General features: G+C 40.6%; 2 protein-coding genes across 2 annotated transcripts in view; both read left to right on the plus strand.

Moving 5' to 3' along the window:
* Nucleotides 1-7,616, plus strand: part of phldb1a (pleckstrin homology-like domain, family B, member 1a) — a 35,456-nt gene extending 27,840 nt beyond the window's left edge. Inside the window, exons 14-21 of the mRNA XM_083665518.1 lie at nt 638-757; nt 2,154-2,232; nt 2,701-2,842; nt 3,293-3,383; nt 3,642-3,788; nt 4,250-4,469; nt 5,869-5,954; nt 6,685-7,616. Of these exons, the coding sequence (XP_083521644.1) occupies nt 638-757; nt 2,154-2,232; nt 2,701-2,842; nt 3,293-3,383; nt 3,642-3,788; nt 4,250-4,469; nt 5,869-5,954; nt 6,685-6,825 (1,026 nt within the window). The 3' untranslated portion in view covers nt 6,826-7,616. The remainder of the gene's footprint in view (nt 1-637; nt 758-2,153; nt 2,233-2,700; nt 2,843-3,292; nt 3,384-3,641; nt 3,789-4,249; nt 4,470-5,868; nt 5,955-6,684) is intronic.
* Nucleotides 7,617-13,829: 6,213 nt separating this feature from the next.
* atf5a (activating transcription factor 5a) lies at nt 13,830-18,404 on the plus strand. The gene is made up of 4 exons (XM_083664874.1): nt 13,830-14,012; nt 15,260-15,508; nt 15,845-17,051; nt 17,204-18,404. Exons 2-4 carry the CDS (start codon nt 15,367-15,369, stop codon nt 17,388-17,390), a joined length of 1,536 nt encoding a protein of 511 aa, XP_083521000.1. The 5' UTR covers nt 13,830-14,012; nt 15,260-15,366; the 3' UTR covers nt 17,391-18,404.
* Nucleotides 18,405-18,551: the final 147 nt, after the last annotated feature.

Genomic DNA, 18,551 nt, shown 5'->3' on the forward strand with positions numbered 1-18,551 from the left:
TTATAATTATCTTATGTTAAGTATTGGTTATTCCTTGGTCTTTTATATCACATTTATATAATCCCAGTAAGGAATATCTATTCTGTTTCTTCTTATTTTCTGTTTCCTGCCTCCTTTGTGCCTCTCATCCTCTCTCTGTTGCTCTCCTACTCTGCTCTCCTTTGGCTGGACACACTGCACTACCTCAGAGCCAGCCTGAGTGGAGTAGGCCTCATAACCCTGGGCTCAATTTAGAGCGCTGGTACCAGAATATAATGGCTGCTGGGGAGGTCCCCCAGTCATGCCCTCCTCCTCTTCCTGCTAAGTCTCACTCCTCACGTAGGCCAGGACAGGTAAACTCTCTTCTATGGAGCTCTATGCTCCTGCTTTTTGTTCTGTCTTTCCTGATGTTGATACAGTATGAATGTCATTGGTACAAACTGGTCATGGTCTTCTCATCTGTTGTGATAGTTTAATGTAGACATGTTATTGTTCCCTGCCTGACAACTAATTCATGTAGGCTTGACATTGTTCTCTGCCTGACTAACTGATTCATGTAGACTTGATATTGTTCCCTGCCTGACTAACTGATTCATGTAGACTTGATATTGTTCCCTGCCTGACTAACTGATTCGACTGACTCTGGCCTTGTCCTCAGGTGTACCGGTCCCAACCAGATGGTGATAGTGGACAGACAGCAACACGCTTTAACATCAACGGTGCAGGGACCCCTCCAGAATCCAATGGGGGGGCACTTGGGCGAAGCACACCCACCAAGGTAAGGGACTCTCTCAGACACCCTTTATCCACAACCTTGTGGCCCCCCTGGCTCTAGAACATTTTTCATCTATATTTACATCTCTGGCAGACAAACATGCCCCCTTTAAATGCCTTATAATTTAGAATGGCACTAATCCTTGGTATTCCACTGAACTTTCAGATCTCCTTTTGTTGAGAAACCAGGCCTGGGCCAAAATTAGAAATCAGACTCAGTAGCTGATTGGCAGATCTTCTGAGAAATAAATGCACCTCATCAATTAAGAAAGTTAAATCAAGCTACTTCCTAAGTGCTATCTCAGATTCAGCTGGTGATCCTACAACATTTTGGAAAACAAATAACATCCTGAAGCATGGAAATTCCTCTTCATCCCTACCTTCATTACAGAGATAATGTAGATAAGTAATGTCTTTAACCAGCATTTTATCTCGGCAGGCTTTTTATTTGAGAGAAATGGTAGTTTGGCTGATTCTGGTCAGACGGTCGACTGCGCTTCCATCTCCCAGCTAAATAACTACCGCTCAATATCCAAGATAGGGTTGGGCGGTATACATTTGTTCATACCTTTTATACCAACAGTGTCTGGACATAACAAAGGGTGTTCCAGAAGGATTACTATTACAAAGACTTGACGTTCAGAAAACATACAGGGGAGCTTGTTAAAAAGCTAAGATTTAAGGTGGGCTTCTTTTATAGGAATAGATCTTGCCTTTCCCTGAACAGCAGACAGCGGATTGTGTAATCAACCTTCATGCCAGTGCTTGATTATGGTGATCATCTACTGAAGTACAGCAGACACTACTCTTAAATCTTTGGATGCCATCTACCATAGGGCACTTCATTTTATCACAAGTGATACCTTTAATACTCATCATTGCATAATTTATCAAAAGGTTGACTGGACCTCGTTAAAGTCCTGTAGATCTCTTCATTAGTCCATTTTTGTGTCTACAGCCTTACTGCATAAATTCCCATCTTACCTAACCTCATTATTGGAATTCAAGAACATCAATTACCTAAATCGTTTTCAGAGTTGGTTAACTCGGGTCTCCACTGACTTGGGTAAATCCACTTTTAGTTGTGGTGCACCTCACTACTGGAACAATCTGGAGAGAATGTTTCAGTTGGTTGCTCTGGTGCCACGAGGGCAGTTTAAAGTTTTGATTGAGGACCTCTTTGTGTTTGTTTTTCTTGATTGTGTTTTATTATGTTGTAATTTTTTTATGTGTATTATGCATTGTTGTAAACTGTGTCTATGCAGAGCTCCCTTGTAAAAGAGATCTTGGTCTCAATGGGACTCCCTGCTAAAATAAAATAAAAAGAATTGTAGACACATTCTATTTTATTCTACATGTTGGCACTGTTCATAATGGTCTCCTCCCCTTGTGTCTCGCAGGGCCTCCAGCTGCTGCCCAGGGACTTTTCAACCCCTCCAGACATAGACACCAGGAGGCAGCTGGCTCTGCAGAGCAAAGGTAAAGGAGACGGCAAATGGTTCCTTCCACTACTCCCTTAAGATTCCCACTCAGACAAACGCCATAGATAGAGAATACTATTTACCTGTAAAACCACGATCCTCTTACCGGAGTGAAGATTAAAACAATTTTGTTTCTTAGTCCCTTTGTTGTTCACTGCTCCACTATTATGCAAAACAATTACAAAAATCTACTATCACTAGCATGCTTCTTGCATGTGCAGGTGGTACCTGGGATGTTGTAGATGTCTTTCAGAATTAATGGTCTTAACATCATCCACTGATACAAGTGTATAAACAGCTTATTTCTTGTCCTTCATGTTTCTAGTTTTATCAGCGTTAGACTGCCAAATTCTGTCAGGTGACAGAGGAGTCAGGTTTGAACAAAAGGTTGCAATGACTGCTCAATAACACTGGGGGGTGCTGTAGTCCATTCAGAACCAGCTCAATGCCCCATTTCAACCCACAGGTCCTCCTATGGTTCACCACTCCATCCTGCATCACCAAACACCGCCTGCTGGCGACCAGGCGTATGACACACTAAGCCTGGAGAGTTCCGACAGCGTAGAGACCAGCGTCTCCACTGGCAACTCCGCCTGTTCCCCGGAAAGGTGAGAAACTGGGAGACCAGCAACTCTGTCTGTTTCCATGGGAACACTCAAGTCTGCCCTGTCTCCCTGATTAAGGGTCACTGTGCTCTGTTCCCCTGACAACATGTTTTGTTACATGTCTGTTCCCTTGACAACAAGTTACACTGCCTGTTTCCATGCCAACCTATTCAAGCGAAAGAGGAGAACCGTACCTGTTTAAGTTGTTGGTGTTTCCTGAGGCGAATTAGCAACAGTGTCATACTACAAACCTTGTACAAACCTTTCGCCGACTTTCATCCACAGAGGAGCATATGTCTGGTTATGTGTTGTTGTTGTTGTTATTGTTGTTGTTGCTGTTGTTGCTGTTGTTGTGTTTGATGACTGTTGGTTTGGAGGCATGTCTTTGTTTGCTTTTCCTTCCATGTATTGTTGTTCCATTTCATCTGAGATCCTCTCCCTCTCCCTGTACAGTGGCAGTGGGCTGGAGGCCTTGAGGATTGAAGAGATGGAGAAGATGCTGAAGGAAGCTCAGCAGGAGAAAGCCAGGCTGATGGAGAGTCGAGTGAGTTCAAACTACATGTCTCACCATCATCAACACTAGCAGGGCATAGAGATATGCAAAAAAACCTAATTGTAGATGCTTTTTACTACAAATACCTAATTTAGTTTAGTTCTACCCTTCCTGACCCTTTCTATCATTGGATTTTTCATCCTACTCTATTAACTTCTTTATTCCTCCTGTCTCTCTCATCTCTCCCCTCCTGTTTTCTTTTCTCCCTCTCTCCATCTGTTCTCCTTTCTTTTCTTCCCTGGTCCCCAGGAGAGGGAGGTGCAGGCGCGGCGGCAGCTGTTGGAGGAGGAGCGGAGGAGGCGTGAGGAGGCAGAGAGGAGGCTGCAGGATGAGACCGCCCACAGGCAGAGACTTGTGGAGGAGGAGGTGAAGATGAGAGAGAAACACTTCTCCCAGGTCAGTGGATCAGCGGGAGGAGAGGATGGAGGGAAGGAGGGAGAGGGCAGGGAGAGAGACAGATGGAGAGGAGAACGGAGAGGCTAAGAGACATGCAACTTAAGAGAAAGTGGGTGAGGGAAGATCAAAGAGTGTGAGTGAGGGGAGAGAACAGAGAGGGAGGGGGACAGAGTGAGGGTGTGAAGTAAGAACAGACAGAATGAGGGGGGAGAAGAGAGAGTGAGTGAGTATAGGGGGTTCACTGCAAAGTATGATATCATGCCTGCTTTTATCTCAGCTGATTGTATCTAATCTAGTCTGTATTCTATGGCATGAATAATGGAACTAAACAAATCCTTGAGACAATAAACGTACACCTGGCCTGACTAATTGTATAATACTTACAATAACATACAATACATAATTAGTTTGATCACTGCCTCAGCTTTTTTCATCAAACAGCTTCCCGTCTCTCTATGTAGGCCCGTCCCATGACACGCTACCTGCCCATCCGGAAGGAGGAGTTTGACTTGCGTTCCCACGTGGAGTCGTCCGGCCACAGCGTGGACACCTGCCCTTACGTCATCCTCACTGAGAAAATGTGCAAGGGCCACCTCGTCAAGATGGGCGGCAAAATTAAATCATGGAAGAAACGCTGGTTTGTCTTTGACCGACTCAAGAGGAACTTTGCTTACTATGCCGGTGAGGAATCACACATCCATCAGTGGGTGATATATCAGTCAGCGTTGGGGCGAATTCCTTTTCAATTCCATCGATTTAGGAAGTGTTTTCCCAAACTCCAATTCAATTCCAAAGCTTTTTGTTTTCAATATACAGTACAATGGAAAGAACACACACAGTTGAGTTGCTAAATATTGGAACATGCAGTATACCAAGATACCTAGATGTTTTATATTTATTGAAAAATCATTGAAAATGAATGCCATTTTTCAGTTACCTAATTGGAATTAAATTAACTTCCGAAATTGATGGAATTTAAAAGGAATTCACATCAACCCTCTCCTTAGTTTGTTTGGCTTGAATAAGAGGGTGCCTTTGTTTGCTCACAACACATCACCCAAACACTATTTTATTTGACCAAACTCATCTTTCTTCATAAGGCTTTGATAAAGAAGTAATCATATATCAAAGCAATGCCTGACAGGTTTATAACTGATGATTTCACCACCTTCTTTATTCCATTGGTGCCTAAGAGCAACAATCATTAAAAAAAAAAATCATTCCCACCTAGCAGTCATTTTGCCCTCACACTACCCAGGGTGGCAGTGAGACTAATGGCATCAGTTGCCAGGTCACTGTGGCATAGCTTTATTATATACTCTATAATAGACTTCTCCTCTACTGTTTAAGCAGATGTGCTGGTTGGCTTGGTTTGCCCACTCCAGCCCCGTTCTCCGCTCCTCTCTCTCAGCTCACTTGCCTAGCCTTTTCACCCCCTCACTCCTGACGATGATGATGGTGATGATGCTGATGAAATAAGCTGCAATACTTTCTCAAGCTGTGCGCTTCTAAGGGAGTAGGCTAGCTCCTGGCTGGGTCGTGACTAACAAAACGAAACTCACAACATTTCAAAAACATTTATCTCATTACTAAGCAGATTTGGCTAATCAAAAAAGGAAGGCAGAAGAGAAAATATGGGACAGATTTCAAAGAATTGCCTTTAATTGTTGTTGGGTATTTGTCTTCAGCGAGGCACTTCAGGGAAACAAAAAGGCTGCACTATTGTTTATTTGAAGAAGAGTGAAATTTAAGACATTTCATTTCTTAATGACAGACATTAAAAAAAAGACAATTCAAATCATAGAGCGTAGAACTACAATATCCGTACAACTATATTCACATAATGTAATCTTAAGCACGCAACCATCCTGATAATAACTGCAAATGCATTCATCAATGGCAATTTGACAATGAAGTATACATATAAAACACAAAACAAATCATATAGACGCTATACTACTGTATCCGTTGAATTCCTATTCATTGTAATTTTGTCCACACTCAGACTGGAAGAAGAAAGTCCTGTTATTGCATCAGTGAGAGTTTATACACTACTGTATGTCTCCTTTCTCTTTCTCAGACAAGCATGAGACCAAGCTGAAAGGGCTAATCTACTTCCAGGCTATTGAGGAGGTCTACTACGATCACCTGCGTAGTGCCACTAAGGTACAGAGCTTTCACTCTATCTGTATTTATTGCTCCACTTATTCTACAGACATCATTTTTACGGAGTTTAATGATGATTATAATTTTTATATTTGAGATAAAGCCTAGAAATAAAATGTGTTCTGTGTTTTTCACCCGAAATTACATAGGTCATGTATTTTCGGGTACTTACATATAGTATTGTATTGATTCTGGAAAAGATACTTACAAAGTAATTTGAAAGAATTTAGATACGTCTGAATGAATTAGCTCTTTATTAGAAATTCATTGTTTTACTAATTTCTTACAAATGTCCATGTTCATTTCATTCAAGATGTGTAGGCTACATTTTCTAGTCACGGAACAGTTAGTGTACTCATTAGCACTGAGCTGAGAGTGCGCTACACAGTTCTTGTTGAATTATTTGTTTATTAACTACTTATTTGGCTCCATAATTTATTTTTATGTTTACAGTAATTTTCCTTGTAATAATCAATACAGCAATAAAAATGAAATTGATTAGTCCATTGTGTTAAAAAACATTTTTTAATTTGAGTGAGCTTTTTCCCCCATAAGTTTTATTTCACAATTTATCCCTATTTTTAACCCCTGCTTTTGTTTTGTGTTAATATCTTGTGTATAGGGAAAGCTATCACTGTGCAAAGAGTGTCTAAATAGCACCAAGTACTGTATATTGCTCCTTGGTCTTACTTTACCTCTCCTTTTCCTTCTCTCCTCCCTGGTCCTCTAGAGCCCCAACCCATCCCTGACCTTCTGTGTGAAGACTCATGACCGCCTCTACTTCATGGTGGCCCCATCTCCTGAGGCCATGAGGATCTGGATGGATGTGATAGTAACAGGCGCTGAGGGCTACACACAGTTCATGACCTGAGGAATGTCAGGGTGATAGATCTGTATCAGGAGAGAGCATTCCCAATCGTCTGAGCTCTACTGCTGCTTCGAGTCACTGCCTACATGTGCGGATCTCAGCCTTATGAGGATGGGACTTCTCCTTGTGTGATGGATAGGCATCTGAGATATGGATGCTCTGGTGCTCAAAAGGAAGGCTATAGATAATGAAAGGGAAGCGTCTTTTTATTTTATTTTATCTGTTTAATAGTCAGTTTAAGAGTTGTATTTACATTGCAATTGTATCCAGACTAGTTAAATTAGTTTATACTACTGCCAATGGATCTATAAAGGGAACTCTGTGTAAAGAGGGAAAATGTGTATGACAACTGTTGCCTGTTGCCAAAAGTTTTAATAGAGTGTATATACACAGTTATTATTGCCAATGAACATATAGTTCAACTTTTACTAAATGGTCTAAGATTTGATTAATAGTCATCATATTAATGGCATATTAAACTTCAGTTGTCCTGATAAAACAAAATCTTTGTGCCAGATATGGTATGCTTTATGTATGTTTGGTTAGACTGTCATAAAAATTATATCTGTTTTTTTTATATTATTCTAAGTACTTTTCATACTGGGAAATAACACAACATGAGCATGCTAACGCTTAGAACCAGTCTCAGGTCAGAGACTACATTCTCTGTTCTACTTAAGCCGCAGACAAGATGGTACTTATGGTATGCCATATGGTAATACTCTTATCAGAATTTTAAATTAAAAAATGGAAATGCATAATCATCAGTTGTTTCATTTTGTCCCTAATACACAGGCAGCTCTGACAGTAAATTAAAGTCTACTCTAATTAGCAGTTATTACTAAGTGCTGTATACAGATTCTAGATCCTCTGATTCTTGAGTCTCTCAGCTTTCCAAAGAAATTGACAAATAGGCTGCCTTATTTTTCTTTATATTAATGCAAATGGGAAAGAAACCACAACCGCAACAGGGAATTACTTTTTATTTGTACTACATGATTCATCAAAAATAATGACATGAAAATATCATAGTAAATATGGAATATAAAAACAGCGGTAGGTGATATTTAAATGTACATTTTGAGGTAAGTCTAAGAAAATATGTTCTTGAAAATGCACCCGGTCACTCCACAAGTAGATTGGACCAATGAGATGAAATCAGTATGAAAATTACCTTGCTAGAGAATAAATAATACAGCTTTAGCCTCATTCCCTCATGACAAGTCAGTGAGTGAGCAGTGCTTTAAAGGGACATGTTGACACACACTAACAGGCTACTGGATTCTAAGTGATTAATGCATGACACAGGCCTGATACAGACACGCAGGAAATCATAGGCAGACACTTAATATCTGTCAGATTGATTAAACTGGATTTAGTGTTGCAGCGAAGAGTCAATTTTTCATTCTCTCGCTGGCTATGGAGCAACTGAAAAACATCCTAATGCCCTCTGATGCTGATAGAGTGAGACATGTACATGTCCCATCTACCCTCAGGCCAGAGCAGGTAAAGCTGCTCCCTCTCACAGTCATACTAACCTTACCGGAAAACGCATACAAATTACTATTAAAGGCTCTATTTCTTGAAAGACTGTGAACATAGGAGTTGTTCTACATCTGTCTTTGTCTGACATTGAGAATTCCACATGCCATGCAATACCTGTGAGCCTCTAGGGTGCCATGTTGAATAATGAGATGCTCTTTAAGAAGGCAGGCTATGCTCATTACCGTGGCGATGAGCGTGAGTGACACTTAGGTTCAGTGTTGGTGAAATATTAATGAGCAATGAGTGATCACTCTCCAGTTTCACATGCACAGATTGGCATGGTCCCCAGGCCTTTAGCACCCTAATAGGTTGGTCTGGGTCTGAGTAAGCAAGGGTCTCACAGGGTGTTGTCAATATTAATGGGAAATATCAAGAGCAAGGCTCAAAACTATTTAAAGATATGATGAAATGAAGACATCCCTGCTCAAAATACACCAGCCAGATTTTCAGTCAAATTAATCCTGGCATCGTTCACAACATGTTTTCACAAGTTTCCTTTAGTAAGTGCAGGGCACGAGAGGCACCTCTAAATAATTTTCTATTTTTTTCCTTATTTGAGTTCAAAGCAATTTAAGAGAGATAAGAGGGAGAAATGTGGCAACCTCTTGCCCGCCCACCACTCTCAAACACACACACACACACACACACCATAAATATCTGATATTGAAACAACATAGTTATCTGTGATTTAATTTTGGATGCCAGACCAAAGAATTACCATGGAGAAAGTGCAGCTGAAGACAAACATTCAGTATTTTATTTCCATGGAGAGCAGAGCAGTACGCTACTGTATATGAAACCCTCACACAGCGAGTGAAATAAAGCACTAGGAACCTCAGAGTCAGCACCATACCTATAGTGGCCAGATGAGGGCAACACAATTATGTCAAATAACATTGACTGTAATGTATCTGTGTAATAGTAATACAATGATTTACTTAGTTTAACTTAATAGGTGAAGTGACACCACTATGCACTTAGTCTTTCAAAACATTGCAATATTGTTTATCATTGTCAATCAACATGCTTACCAATACTTCATAGTCCTACAGCAAGAAGTCCACGATCATTGATAAAGTGTGAGTGAAGAGTTTACCTCATCATTTATGTTTTTATGTTTGTGGAATGTATTCTCTAATATACTCAATTATAATATTGTTTTCTTAATTATCGGTGTACTGTCTATTTATTCCTAAAATGTTAACTTGCATGTTGTGGTACAGTGTGCATTATTTTCTTAATTGTTAGGCCTACAGACAGATTGATAGGCCTATAGGCTTCCATGTTCACTATTTAACTTCTTTGTCTTAGAGGCTATCTGGGATTCAAACAACAACAAACTGGTGAACAGCTGATGAATGGGGCTGGAGAAATGTAACCACTCTCAATTTCATAGACACAACTATGGATGCAAGGACTGACTATACATGAGATCAACATTATAGTTTTAACCATGTTTTGAAGCTATATGGTGTTTGTTTGTTTACATTGTTTACAAACAATGGACTAAAACAAGATTATATTTAAGACAACTAAACTCATGAAGTATTAAATGTTATATTCTTCAAGAATATATTGCTATATAATATGAATTTAAAAGTCCAAAAATAGATGTACCAATCCCAGATTACCTCCAGATTAATTTGTGATATATAGTGCCATATACTGTAGGCTTAGCTATACATGTAGTTACAATATTGAACATTTTCTCAAGATTCTAATTTGATTCTGAGAAGTAATTTAGCTCGTGTTATTTTCAGTCTTGAGAAGCGAGATGTGTAACCTAAATAATTCTCTATTCTTCAAGACGACATATCCAGAGCTCACAGGCGATAGACGAGCGGCCCCCAGGGCTCTCAAGCGCCCCATGTGAAGATCAACCTGACACATCACGAGCGTAGTCGATGACATTGAGGGGCCACCGGGGACTTGATTGCACTTGACTGTGAAACCTTGCATGACTGACTGGTAAAAAAAAATAAAAATAAAATGAAAGTTGGGTCAGAGGTCATTATATTAGCAATAGGAGAGGTATAGGATGTCCAAACACGTTGTGGCCCTTAATTGCTATGAACTTTTTCAAATATAAAAACATTCAAATCAAAGAGAAAACAGTATACAATTCATGGCCACTGATGCTTTGTCAAATTATATAAGTTAGACCAATTAGATTAAAAAAACAACTTTGTTTGAGGTTTTGTAACTTGAGCGCATTCTTTGGTGCCATGTGCGCCATTATTTGGGATGCGAATGGCGAATGGCGAATGGTCACTCGAACACCCTCACATCCTAAATGAGCACAAAAACAAACGGTCCTCCTCAAATTCAAACAGCTATAATTCCCCACGGTCTAGATACAGCAACCTGAAGCTCGTAACTGTAACCTAAACTGTGTAGCAGGTTACTTTATGGTGATTTATTAAGCACGCAAGAAAGAATTTCGAATGGTATAGGCTAGGCATGCTTTTCAGAGGGTTTACTGACTGATATTTCCATGAATGCACATATAGGAAAACAAACATGCAAGCTAAACAGATTCATGTCATACGTTCAGAATTCCCCATTGGAACGCATGAATATCATTCACTTTATTCTTCAACTTCAAATGTTTCGGTCGTATGTTCAAGGAGGGGGAAAAGTTGAAGACAACAATGAATTCTGAGAGAGATGGTGATGAAATAGTGATGTAACTCGTACTAATGTGCCATACATGCATTTGGCATGCTGTATCTCTTTTTGACTTCCCTGATTGTGCTCCATGTACAATTAAACAGACAGCAACAAACACTTGCAAACTAAACCGCATTAAGCTTACCATTTCACCTGGTGGAGGTAAATTATGTATTTATCCTAATTAACATTTGGCTGTTCCAGTTATATGTATTGTTGCACTGAACATAGTGCGAATTAATAAACAGAAATATGTACATTTACATGACAAGATGGGATTTGCAGCACTATTTTTGTGCAACATAAATCAATGAAACCGCATATTGTTTTTTCAAAAAAGAAAATCCACAGGTTTTTAAATGGCTCTAGGCCTAGGCTACTAGCCTACTTCCAGCGCACTTGAATGTTTCTGGAAAGATTCAATATTTGCTGCGCTATGCACTTTTGAAAATAATATTATTGACAGAGGAAATCGAGGTATATTATGGAGACAAGGGAACAGTAGGCCATGTACTGAACGCTGGATTTCTCTCACGCTGCGCAAACAGGAGGCCTCGGTGGACCAATTAACGCGGGCCACGAGAGGAGTCAGCGCTTTCCTTGGAGACATACTACTTCAACAATTATTATTATCTCACTCTCGTCTCCGTTACGACCGCGTATATGTAGATTGCATCAGGTCCTTCTACAACTCAACCCTCTGTCATGTGTAGCAAGTCTACAACAAAGATTATGCTTTGATATGATGCTGAAGTTATTTGCGACAACAGGTAAAGACAGTTGTAGCCTATCCACCCATTTGGGCTGCAATTGTCTCAATGAAGGAGCGTGTTTCCCCAGAAACATAATTTATCCAATTTGAAATAGGCTAATATATATATATATATATATATATATATATATATATATATATATATATATATATATATATATATATATATAGCTATCTTTGAGTTATCTTCTTTTGAGGACCGTTTCATTTAGTTATTTCAACAATTGGATGTATCAAAAATAATCAAATAATCTCCCCAAAAGCTCTGAAGAAAATGTAAAAAAAAACCCAACTCTGCAATGACTAGAATCATAGACCAATCATCAATATTGCAAGACCATTCCGATAGAACGTGATGAGGCTACACGATATATCATATTCAGCCGCTGTCCAAGTCTGTAAAGCCAGATTCTCCACTCTAAGGTTTCATACTTACAGACAATTCAACTAAAGCAAGCCTTACGTATAGCTTGTAAATGTAGCATAGTCTAGACCTAAAGGCTATTCCAAGATGACAACTTTTTCGAGGATGCAGCAGGTGTGAAATGTTAAAGGGAAACATGGATCGAGACGAGAGGGGGAAAGAGAGCAAGCATAGCAAATCCCATGGCAACAGCAACCAGAAAACATGTCTAAAATAGGGGGCAGTGTTCGCTATTACTATAGCAACAGGAAGACACAGCTCCTTCAATCGGCTTTTGGATTTGCTGAAAGGGGGAAAACAAGGCATTATTTCTTTGCATAATCATCATTAGCAGGAATTATCAGTGCAGGCTTGAGTTGACCAGCTGTGTCTCACTAGGCCTATAGTCTACAATAATCAACCACTGAATCAGTCGTCATATTGTAATGCCCTCCATGGTCAGATTAACATGCGGTCCTCAATGTAAAGTGAACTGATGTCCTACTATAGGCTACAGCAGCATGTGTCTCGGGATCAGATGTGCCAGGACAGCAGCACCATGTAGGCAACCCCCGGGCAACTGAGATCCGTCAATGTTATGTTAGGCTATCATCAAAGCAGCTACAGCAGACACCACCTTGGGAGTGTGCAAGCACGTCTGGGATGCGAGTCCGCATTTTTTGTACACTGGGAAATGGTTTAGTTCTAGGACCATCAATTTTCCATAGGGGAATACAATTAAAATTTACTTCACTTAGAATAGGCCTAATTCGTACCCTACCTCACCATTGAAAAAGGTTAATTAGCCTCAGCCTGTCTTGATTATCCCATTCCCTTTTAGGGTTAGGGTTAGGGTATGTGTTAAAGCCTGCAATTCTCACACTGAAACCTATCAAAAATCTACTGTGTGTGCTTTATGTGCCCTGTGAAATCACAAACAAAATGCACACAGCCTAAACAGAGATGTCTCGCCACTCTCTAAAACTTTTCCTCCCATTTACACTCGGGATGTTTACGTGGAGCATGTGCACAGAGAGCGGTAAACTGAACAACCATTGGGGGACAATGCCTGGTACCCGTTAGCCAATCGCGCAATAAATGTATCCATTCCCAGCCAATGACAGAGCGACAGCTTCGGTAAATCCAGCGAATCTGCTCTCTGCCTGAAGCGCTGATGCAACGGACTTGCAATAGCAACCACGCATCCCCTGAATAGCAAATGGTGTTCTTCCTCGCTGCACGAAATTAAATAGTCCCCCGTAAACAATGAGTTTCGACTTTGTTTACGTTCTATGAAATCAAGACATTGGCACATTCATGCATTAAACATGTTTGCATTTGTGCACTTCCTCTTAGGGATCTTCATAGTTTGATAGCCAACGCCCACCCTTCCTCAAAACATGGATTTCCAATATTAGGACAATAATTTCTGCCAATAGCAGAGCGATAATATTGAATGCCGTATCTACAATGTACAAGTCTCCTACAGTGGGCTAAGCCTAGCCTACTCGGATGTCCTCTTGTAAACATGATGGAGGGCGGAGGAATCTGCAGCATGGTTTGCCTTCGTGACGCAGCTGGTTGCTAGGTGTGAATGAACTGATGCTCTCACTCAATTAATCGCCTCTCAGTCATCAAGTTCATCACAACAAAGCAACAACCCGACTTGACTTCTATTCTGTCCTGGATATTCAGAGGAAGACATGGCTTTTTAAATTCAGAAGAACTCGGACTCCCAAAGACGTCGTGCTTTGCTTTTGCAACGCACCCTAAACTCACAACATTTTCAGCAAGAATGGAGTAAGTTAAACTTGTTTCTTTGTAACTAATCTTTGGTGAAGTGGTCGAAACTTTGTTGACAGACTCTATTTTGGTTAGAATGTATAGCCTACAAAGTAATTGTATCTCTTTTCACTCTGAAGTTAGTGCTTACAGTAGGCTATAGCGTTGTTAGTACTTGGGGAAACTTTGCCTTACAAAAACAACAATGATAATAACATATAACTATGAAAATAATGATCATGTAGGGTAATAATGTCACAACGGCTGGCAGTAATAACAGTATGCCATGATGTCTTCCTTGTTAAATTGAATTGCAAAGTACGATTTGCATTAGAAATGTACAGGACCATGTAAGCAACAGCTAAGTCTTTTGTTGCTTGGTTGTAGTTTCATGGAAGGTCGCTCTGGTTTTTACATTGAGTTTGTCAGTATAGATTATTTTAATTTTAGTTAATTTGTGTTGGATAATCTTTACCAATCTGTGCCACTTTCCAACGAGTTATTAAATTGTGCTTGGATAATTGTTGAGGGTTAGCGTATGGTAACGGTGAGATGTGTCTGGGTTATTCTAGAACATAATGCAAACAGTTATGCATTACGTCATTCACATAGCCCACGTGTTTTTAGGACATCAAGTGCATCTGCACCACGCACCTTTTGCGTTAGTGTGACAGACCTCACGTTACGTTTCTCAGTTCATGTCAAGTATTCAGACTTTACAGAGGTATTCTACTTATATATATTTCTTGGGTAGTTCAGACTGAACATAGTGCAGAAGTTACAGTATGTAAGCCTACTTTTCGGACGAACGTTTTGCCTGCATAACAAAAGGTTGCCGTTTGTGGGTTTTTAGCTATTTCCACTGTTGTGATACTTGGTAGTATGGTCTGAATTTAAAGGGTCACATAAGTTAAATTTTTGGACAGTGTGGACAACATATGTTAGCCTTCTATAACTTTGTAACAGTTTTTTTTACAATGCACATTCAACTTATGTTATGCCATCAAAGAACACAAGGTGGCTTGAGAAGGCATTTTCAGACTTTATGTTGTTCAATGTGTTCACCTGCTATTCAACAGCATCACTATTTAACATTTTAAGTGTCAATATTACCAACCTGTCTGACCTGGGTCTGACCTCAATTGCCTCCTACAAGTTGTTGCGGTTGTTGTTAAGTTAAATGGCTACTGTTTTGAGTGATGAGTAGTGACTCTTAAGTTTTACAGAATTGCTTTAACACCTCCCCCTCATTCGTTACCTCCTAGGTTTCATTATGCTCACCCAGCCCTGTTCACTGTGGCTCAACTCTCAGACCCTACCAACTCAGAGCGTACGCTTGGACTTGGACTGAATCAAAATACGAATAGACATAATGATGGCAACATCAGCTCCTCTTTGGAAGACTCTTCGCGCCTGCCCGGCAGACCCCCTCACTCTCTCACACCCACAGGCTAACCACAGCCAATCACAGGGGTGCAGGGGGGAGGTGCCAGAGGAGAGTCAGCACTTAATTGGTGAGTTGCAGAGAGTACGCTTTTTTATTTTTCCACATTTCAGGTGGGCACCGCACTGCAGCACATTCGTTCTCCTCGAACAGTGAGTAATAAACTAGTTACGTCTCTATTTATTAGCTGAGAAACGTAGCTACTTTTTAAAATGAGCAATCTTTACTCATGATTAGTATAACAAATATGTATTTTAAAAACTAGCATGGTATTTCCTTTTATTTAATCTATTGTCGAGATTTAATATTTCATTAGCATTACTACGTTACTTTAGTTAACTGCTAAAAAATAAGTGACAATGTTACTTGCATATATCCGAATTATTAATTTTTCTTCTCTCCATAGGTGATGGTCTCACTGACTGGATGACGGAAGAAGTGGATTTCTCCTCTTACCTCCCAACCCCTCACTCCTCTCCCTCCCCTCATTCCTCCCTTCCCCCCTCACCCCTTCAGAATGATATCCAGGTGCCCTCTGACTTGGAGGTCATGACCTCTCTGCTTCAAGAGGAACTTGCTCAACTGGAGGACTACTTCCTGTCCGAACCACTACCAGAGAAAGGGGTAAAATTGGGAAAATGTGACAAGGGTCCACCGCCAGTCGGTCCCCAGTCATACTACCAGTTGCCCTATCCGTCGTACTCATCTTCCAACCAATCGGAATCCAGCCCTCTTCTTGTTACCCTGGCAACTGGCGAACTAGACCTGCTGAGCTTTTGCGGCGGACCCATTGGCCGATCAAAAATTCCTCGACACGCCCCTTACAATGGCAGTCGCCCCAATGGGTGTGGTCGTAAAAGGGTTTCTGATGGGGTGAGGGTGGGCGAAGTCTATGAGAATAGCATATGGAGTTCCAAAGGAAATAACTCAGGTAACTCAGCAGTGACACTTAGTAGTAGTTACAGCTGTGTCGAAGACGAGCGGGTGGTAGCAAAGAGTTACTGTCTAGGCAGTGCAGTCGAGATAAGAAGATGTGCCATTCTACCCAAGGATGAGAAACATTGTCGTTTTACAGAAGAGGTTGTAGGTGGAAGCAAAGTTGTTTGTGGTGGGTATGGCTTTGGTGGGCCATTGGATATCTCACACAAGAAAGAGGAGCTGTTGATGTATGGCACGAGGGAGGTAAATGTCAGCGGTGGAGGTGCTGGTAGCAGTGAGATAGGGGTGTTGAGTAATGTCAAAGCTGGTGGTGAGGTGGCGGCAAAGGCCACCATTCCTTGGAAGACTGAGAACAGTGGAGGTTGTTATCTTCAGGCAACAACACAATCAGAGGCCTATCACAGCTTCCTAGAAACTGTCAGCGAACAGGTCAAAGCAGAGGGTTTAGAGATGGGCCGTCAACATGACTTTCACTGTGGTTTCCTAGGGGACCAGGGTTCTGAGTGTATGTCAGTGGATAGGGAGGGTCTTGACTTTGGGTCTCCAGGCCGTAGACAAGTGCGGGGGTTGAAGGAGGACCCCTGCTCTGTGAAACCAGAACTAGAAGTCATTCCAATGATCCATGGAGAACGCAAGCAGAAGAAGAGAGATCAGAACAAGACCGCCGCTCACAGGTTGTTCAAAGTGTATCCATACTGATTATCCATACTGATTAATTCATACCAGAACTAAAAAGAATATTGATGTTTGACTTTCCTCCTGATTTCACTCACTGACTGATAATGTCTTCTGCTTGACCTCACCCCACCCATCCCCCTTAATGCAGGTATCGCCAGCGGAAAAGGGTGGAGCTAGACTGCCTTGAGGAACAGCTGCATGGTCTTGAGGGGCGGAACCGAGAGCTTCGAGATAAGGCAGAATCGGTAGAGCGGGAGATCCTATACGTTAAAGACCTACTGATTGAAGTTTACAAGGCCCGTAGCCAGCGGCTCAAGCAGGACGCCAACACCTGATAGATTTGAAGGAAGCATGACAGGGACATTTTAAGTTTGAATGTTCGATTGAATGTTTTTTGTTTTTTTTGATGGGTGGGGGACAAGGCTTATAATTGCATGTTGTCATTTCTTTCTTTTTTTTTCTTTTTACTATACTACCACTATTTCCGCACTATTCAAATCTAACCAAGTAAGCCTGCACTGTGACGCTGCATTGTTTTAACTGACAATCAATTTTTGAATTTGTCTCCTGTTGAATGGATCTTCTAACTGAGATGGGCTTGATTTCCCCCAGTGACCTGATGTGTTTTTGTAACGCTGGTTAGATTATGTGAATTGTCAAAGGCCTTGTACTGGGCTTTGATGTCAGTAATTCAGCATACTGTATTTTGATTTGTGTTCTATAAAACTATTATTTTCATCAATGTGAAAAGAATGTCAGTATATTTGCGGCAGCTTTATGCTATTTGTATATTTTCCAAATTACTCTTCCAATTACTTAAATTGAGGTTATATGAATAAGAATGCAAACTGCCTTTACAGAGGACTGGAGATTTCATTGAGGGTGACTTATGACTTTGTTTCCTCAGTTGCAAATTGCAATATATTACAATCAGTTTTGCAGCTCAGGTTATGCAGTTCATGCCCAAAGTCCTACAAGTATGTCAGTTGGAAATTTTGCCAGGCAATTGAGCTCTTGCCCATTCAAGTTTTTTTTTTTTTTTTTTTTGCATGGCAAGACTTCATGGCTATTAAATTGATTGATTTCTGTATGATGCTACAGCTACTGTGCACAACTTCCATAAACGCCTCACATCCAATGCTGTCTCACAGCAAATTCAATTGTAAATTATCTTCACTGGAATTAGCTGGTATAGGATTTCAGACAATGTGGGACTCTCTGTCTCTTTACTTGCTGTAAAAGCGAAAACATTCAGGGGTTGTGATTTTATATGGCTGGTTTGCTCTGATTTGTAAGAGTTTTTAAATTGTATCTTGAGAGAGAGTAGCCTTTAGCTTTTTTTCTAAAAACTATTTTCCACTAGAATGTTTGTGATAGCTTTTCATGTTCTTTCCAGCTTTTGTTGATGAGGATGCAGTGTCAATTATTTTAGGAACACATCTCTTGTAATTAGGGATTCAATTAGTTTTTGCAGACAATCAATCTGCTGTAAGGAA

Source organism: Argentina silus (genome assembly GCF_951799395.1).
Source record: "Argentina silus genome assembly, chromosome: 2".
Classification (NCBI taxonomy): Eukaryota; Metazoa; Chordata; class Actinopteri; order Argentiniformes; family Argentinidae; genus Argentina; species Argentina silus.

Bases quoted from the DNA above. Each gene is read 5' to 3' on its own strand.
- atf5a (XM_083664874.1), top strand. From the start codon at position 15,367: ATGATGGCAACATCAGCTCCTCTTTGGAAGACTCTTCGCGCCTGCCCG. The intron at 15,509-15,844 runs GTGAGTTGCAGA...TTCTCTCCATAG, and splicing joins GGAGAGTCAGCACTTAATTG to GTGATGGTCTCACTGACTGG. The intron at 17,052-17,203 runs GTTGTTCAAAGT...CCCTTAATGCAG, and splicing joins AACAAGACCGCCGCTCACAG to GTATCGCCAGCGGAAAAGGG.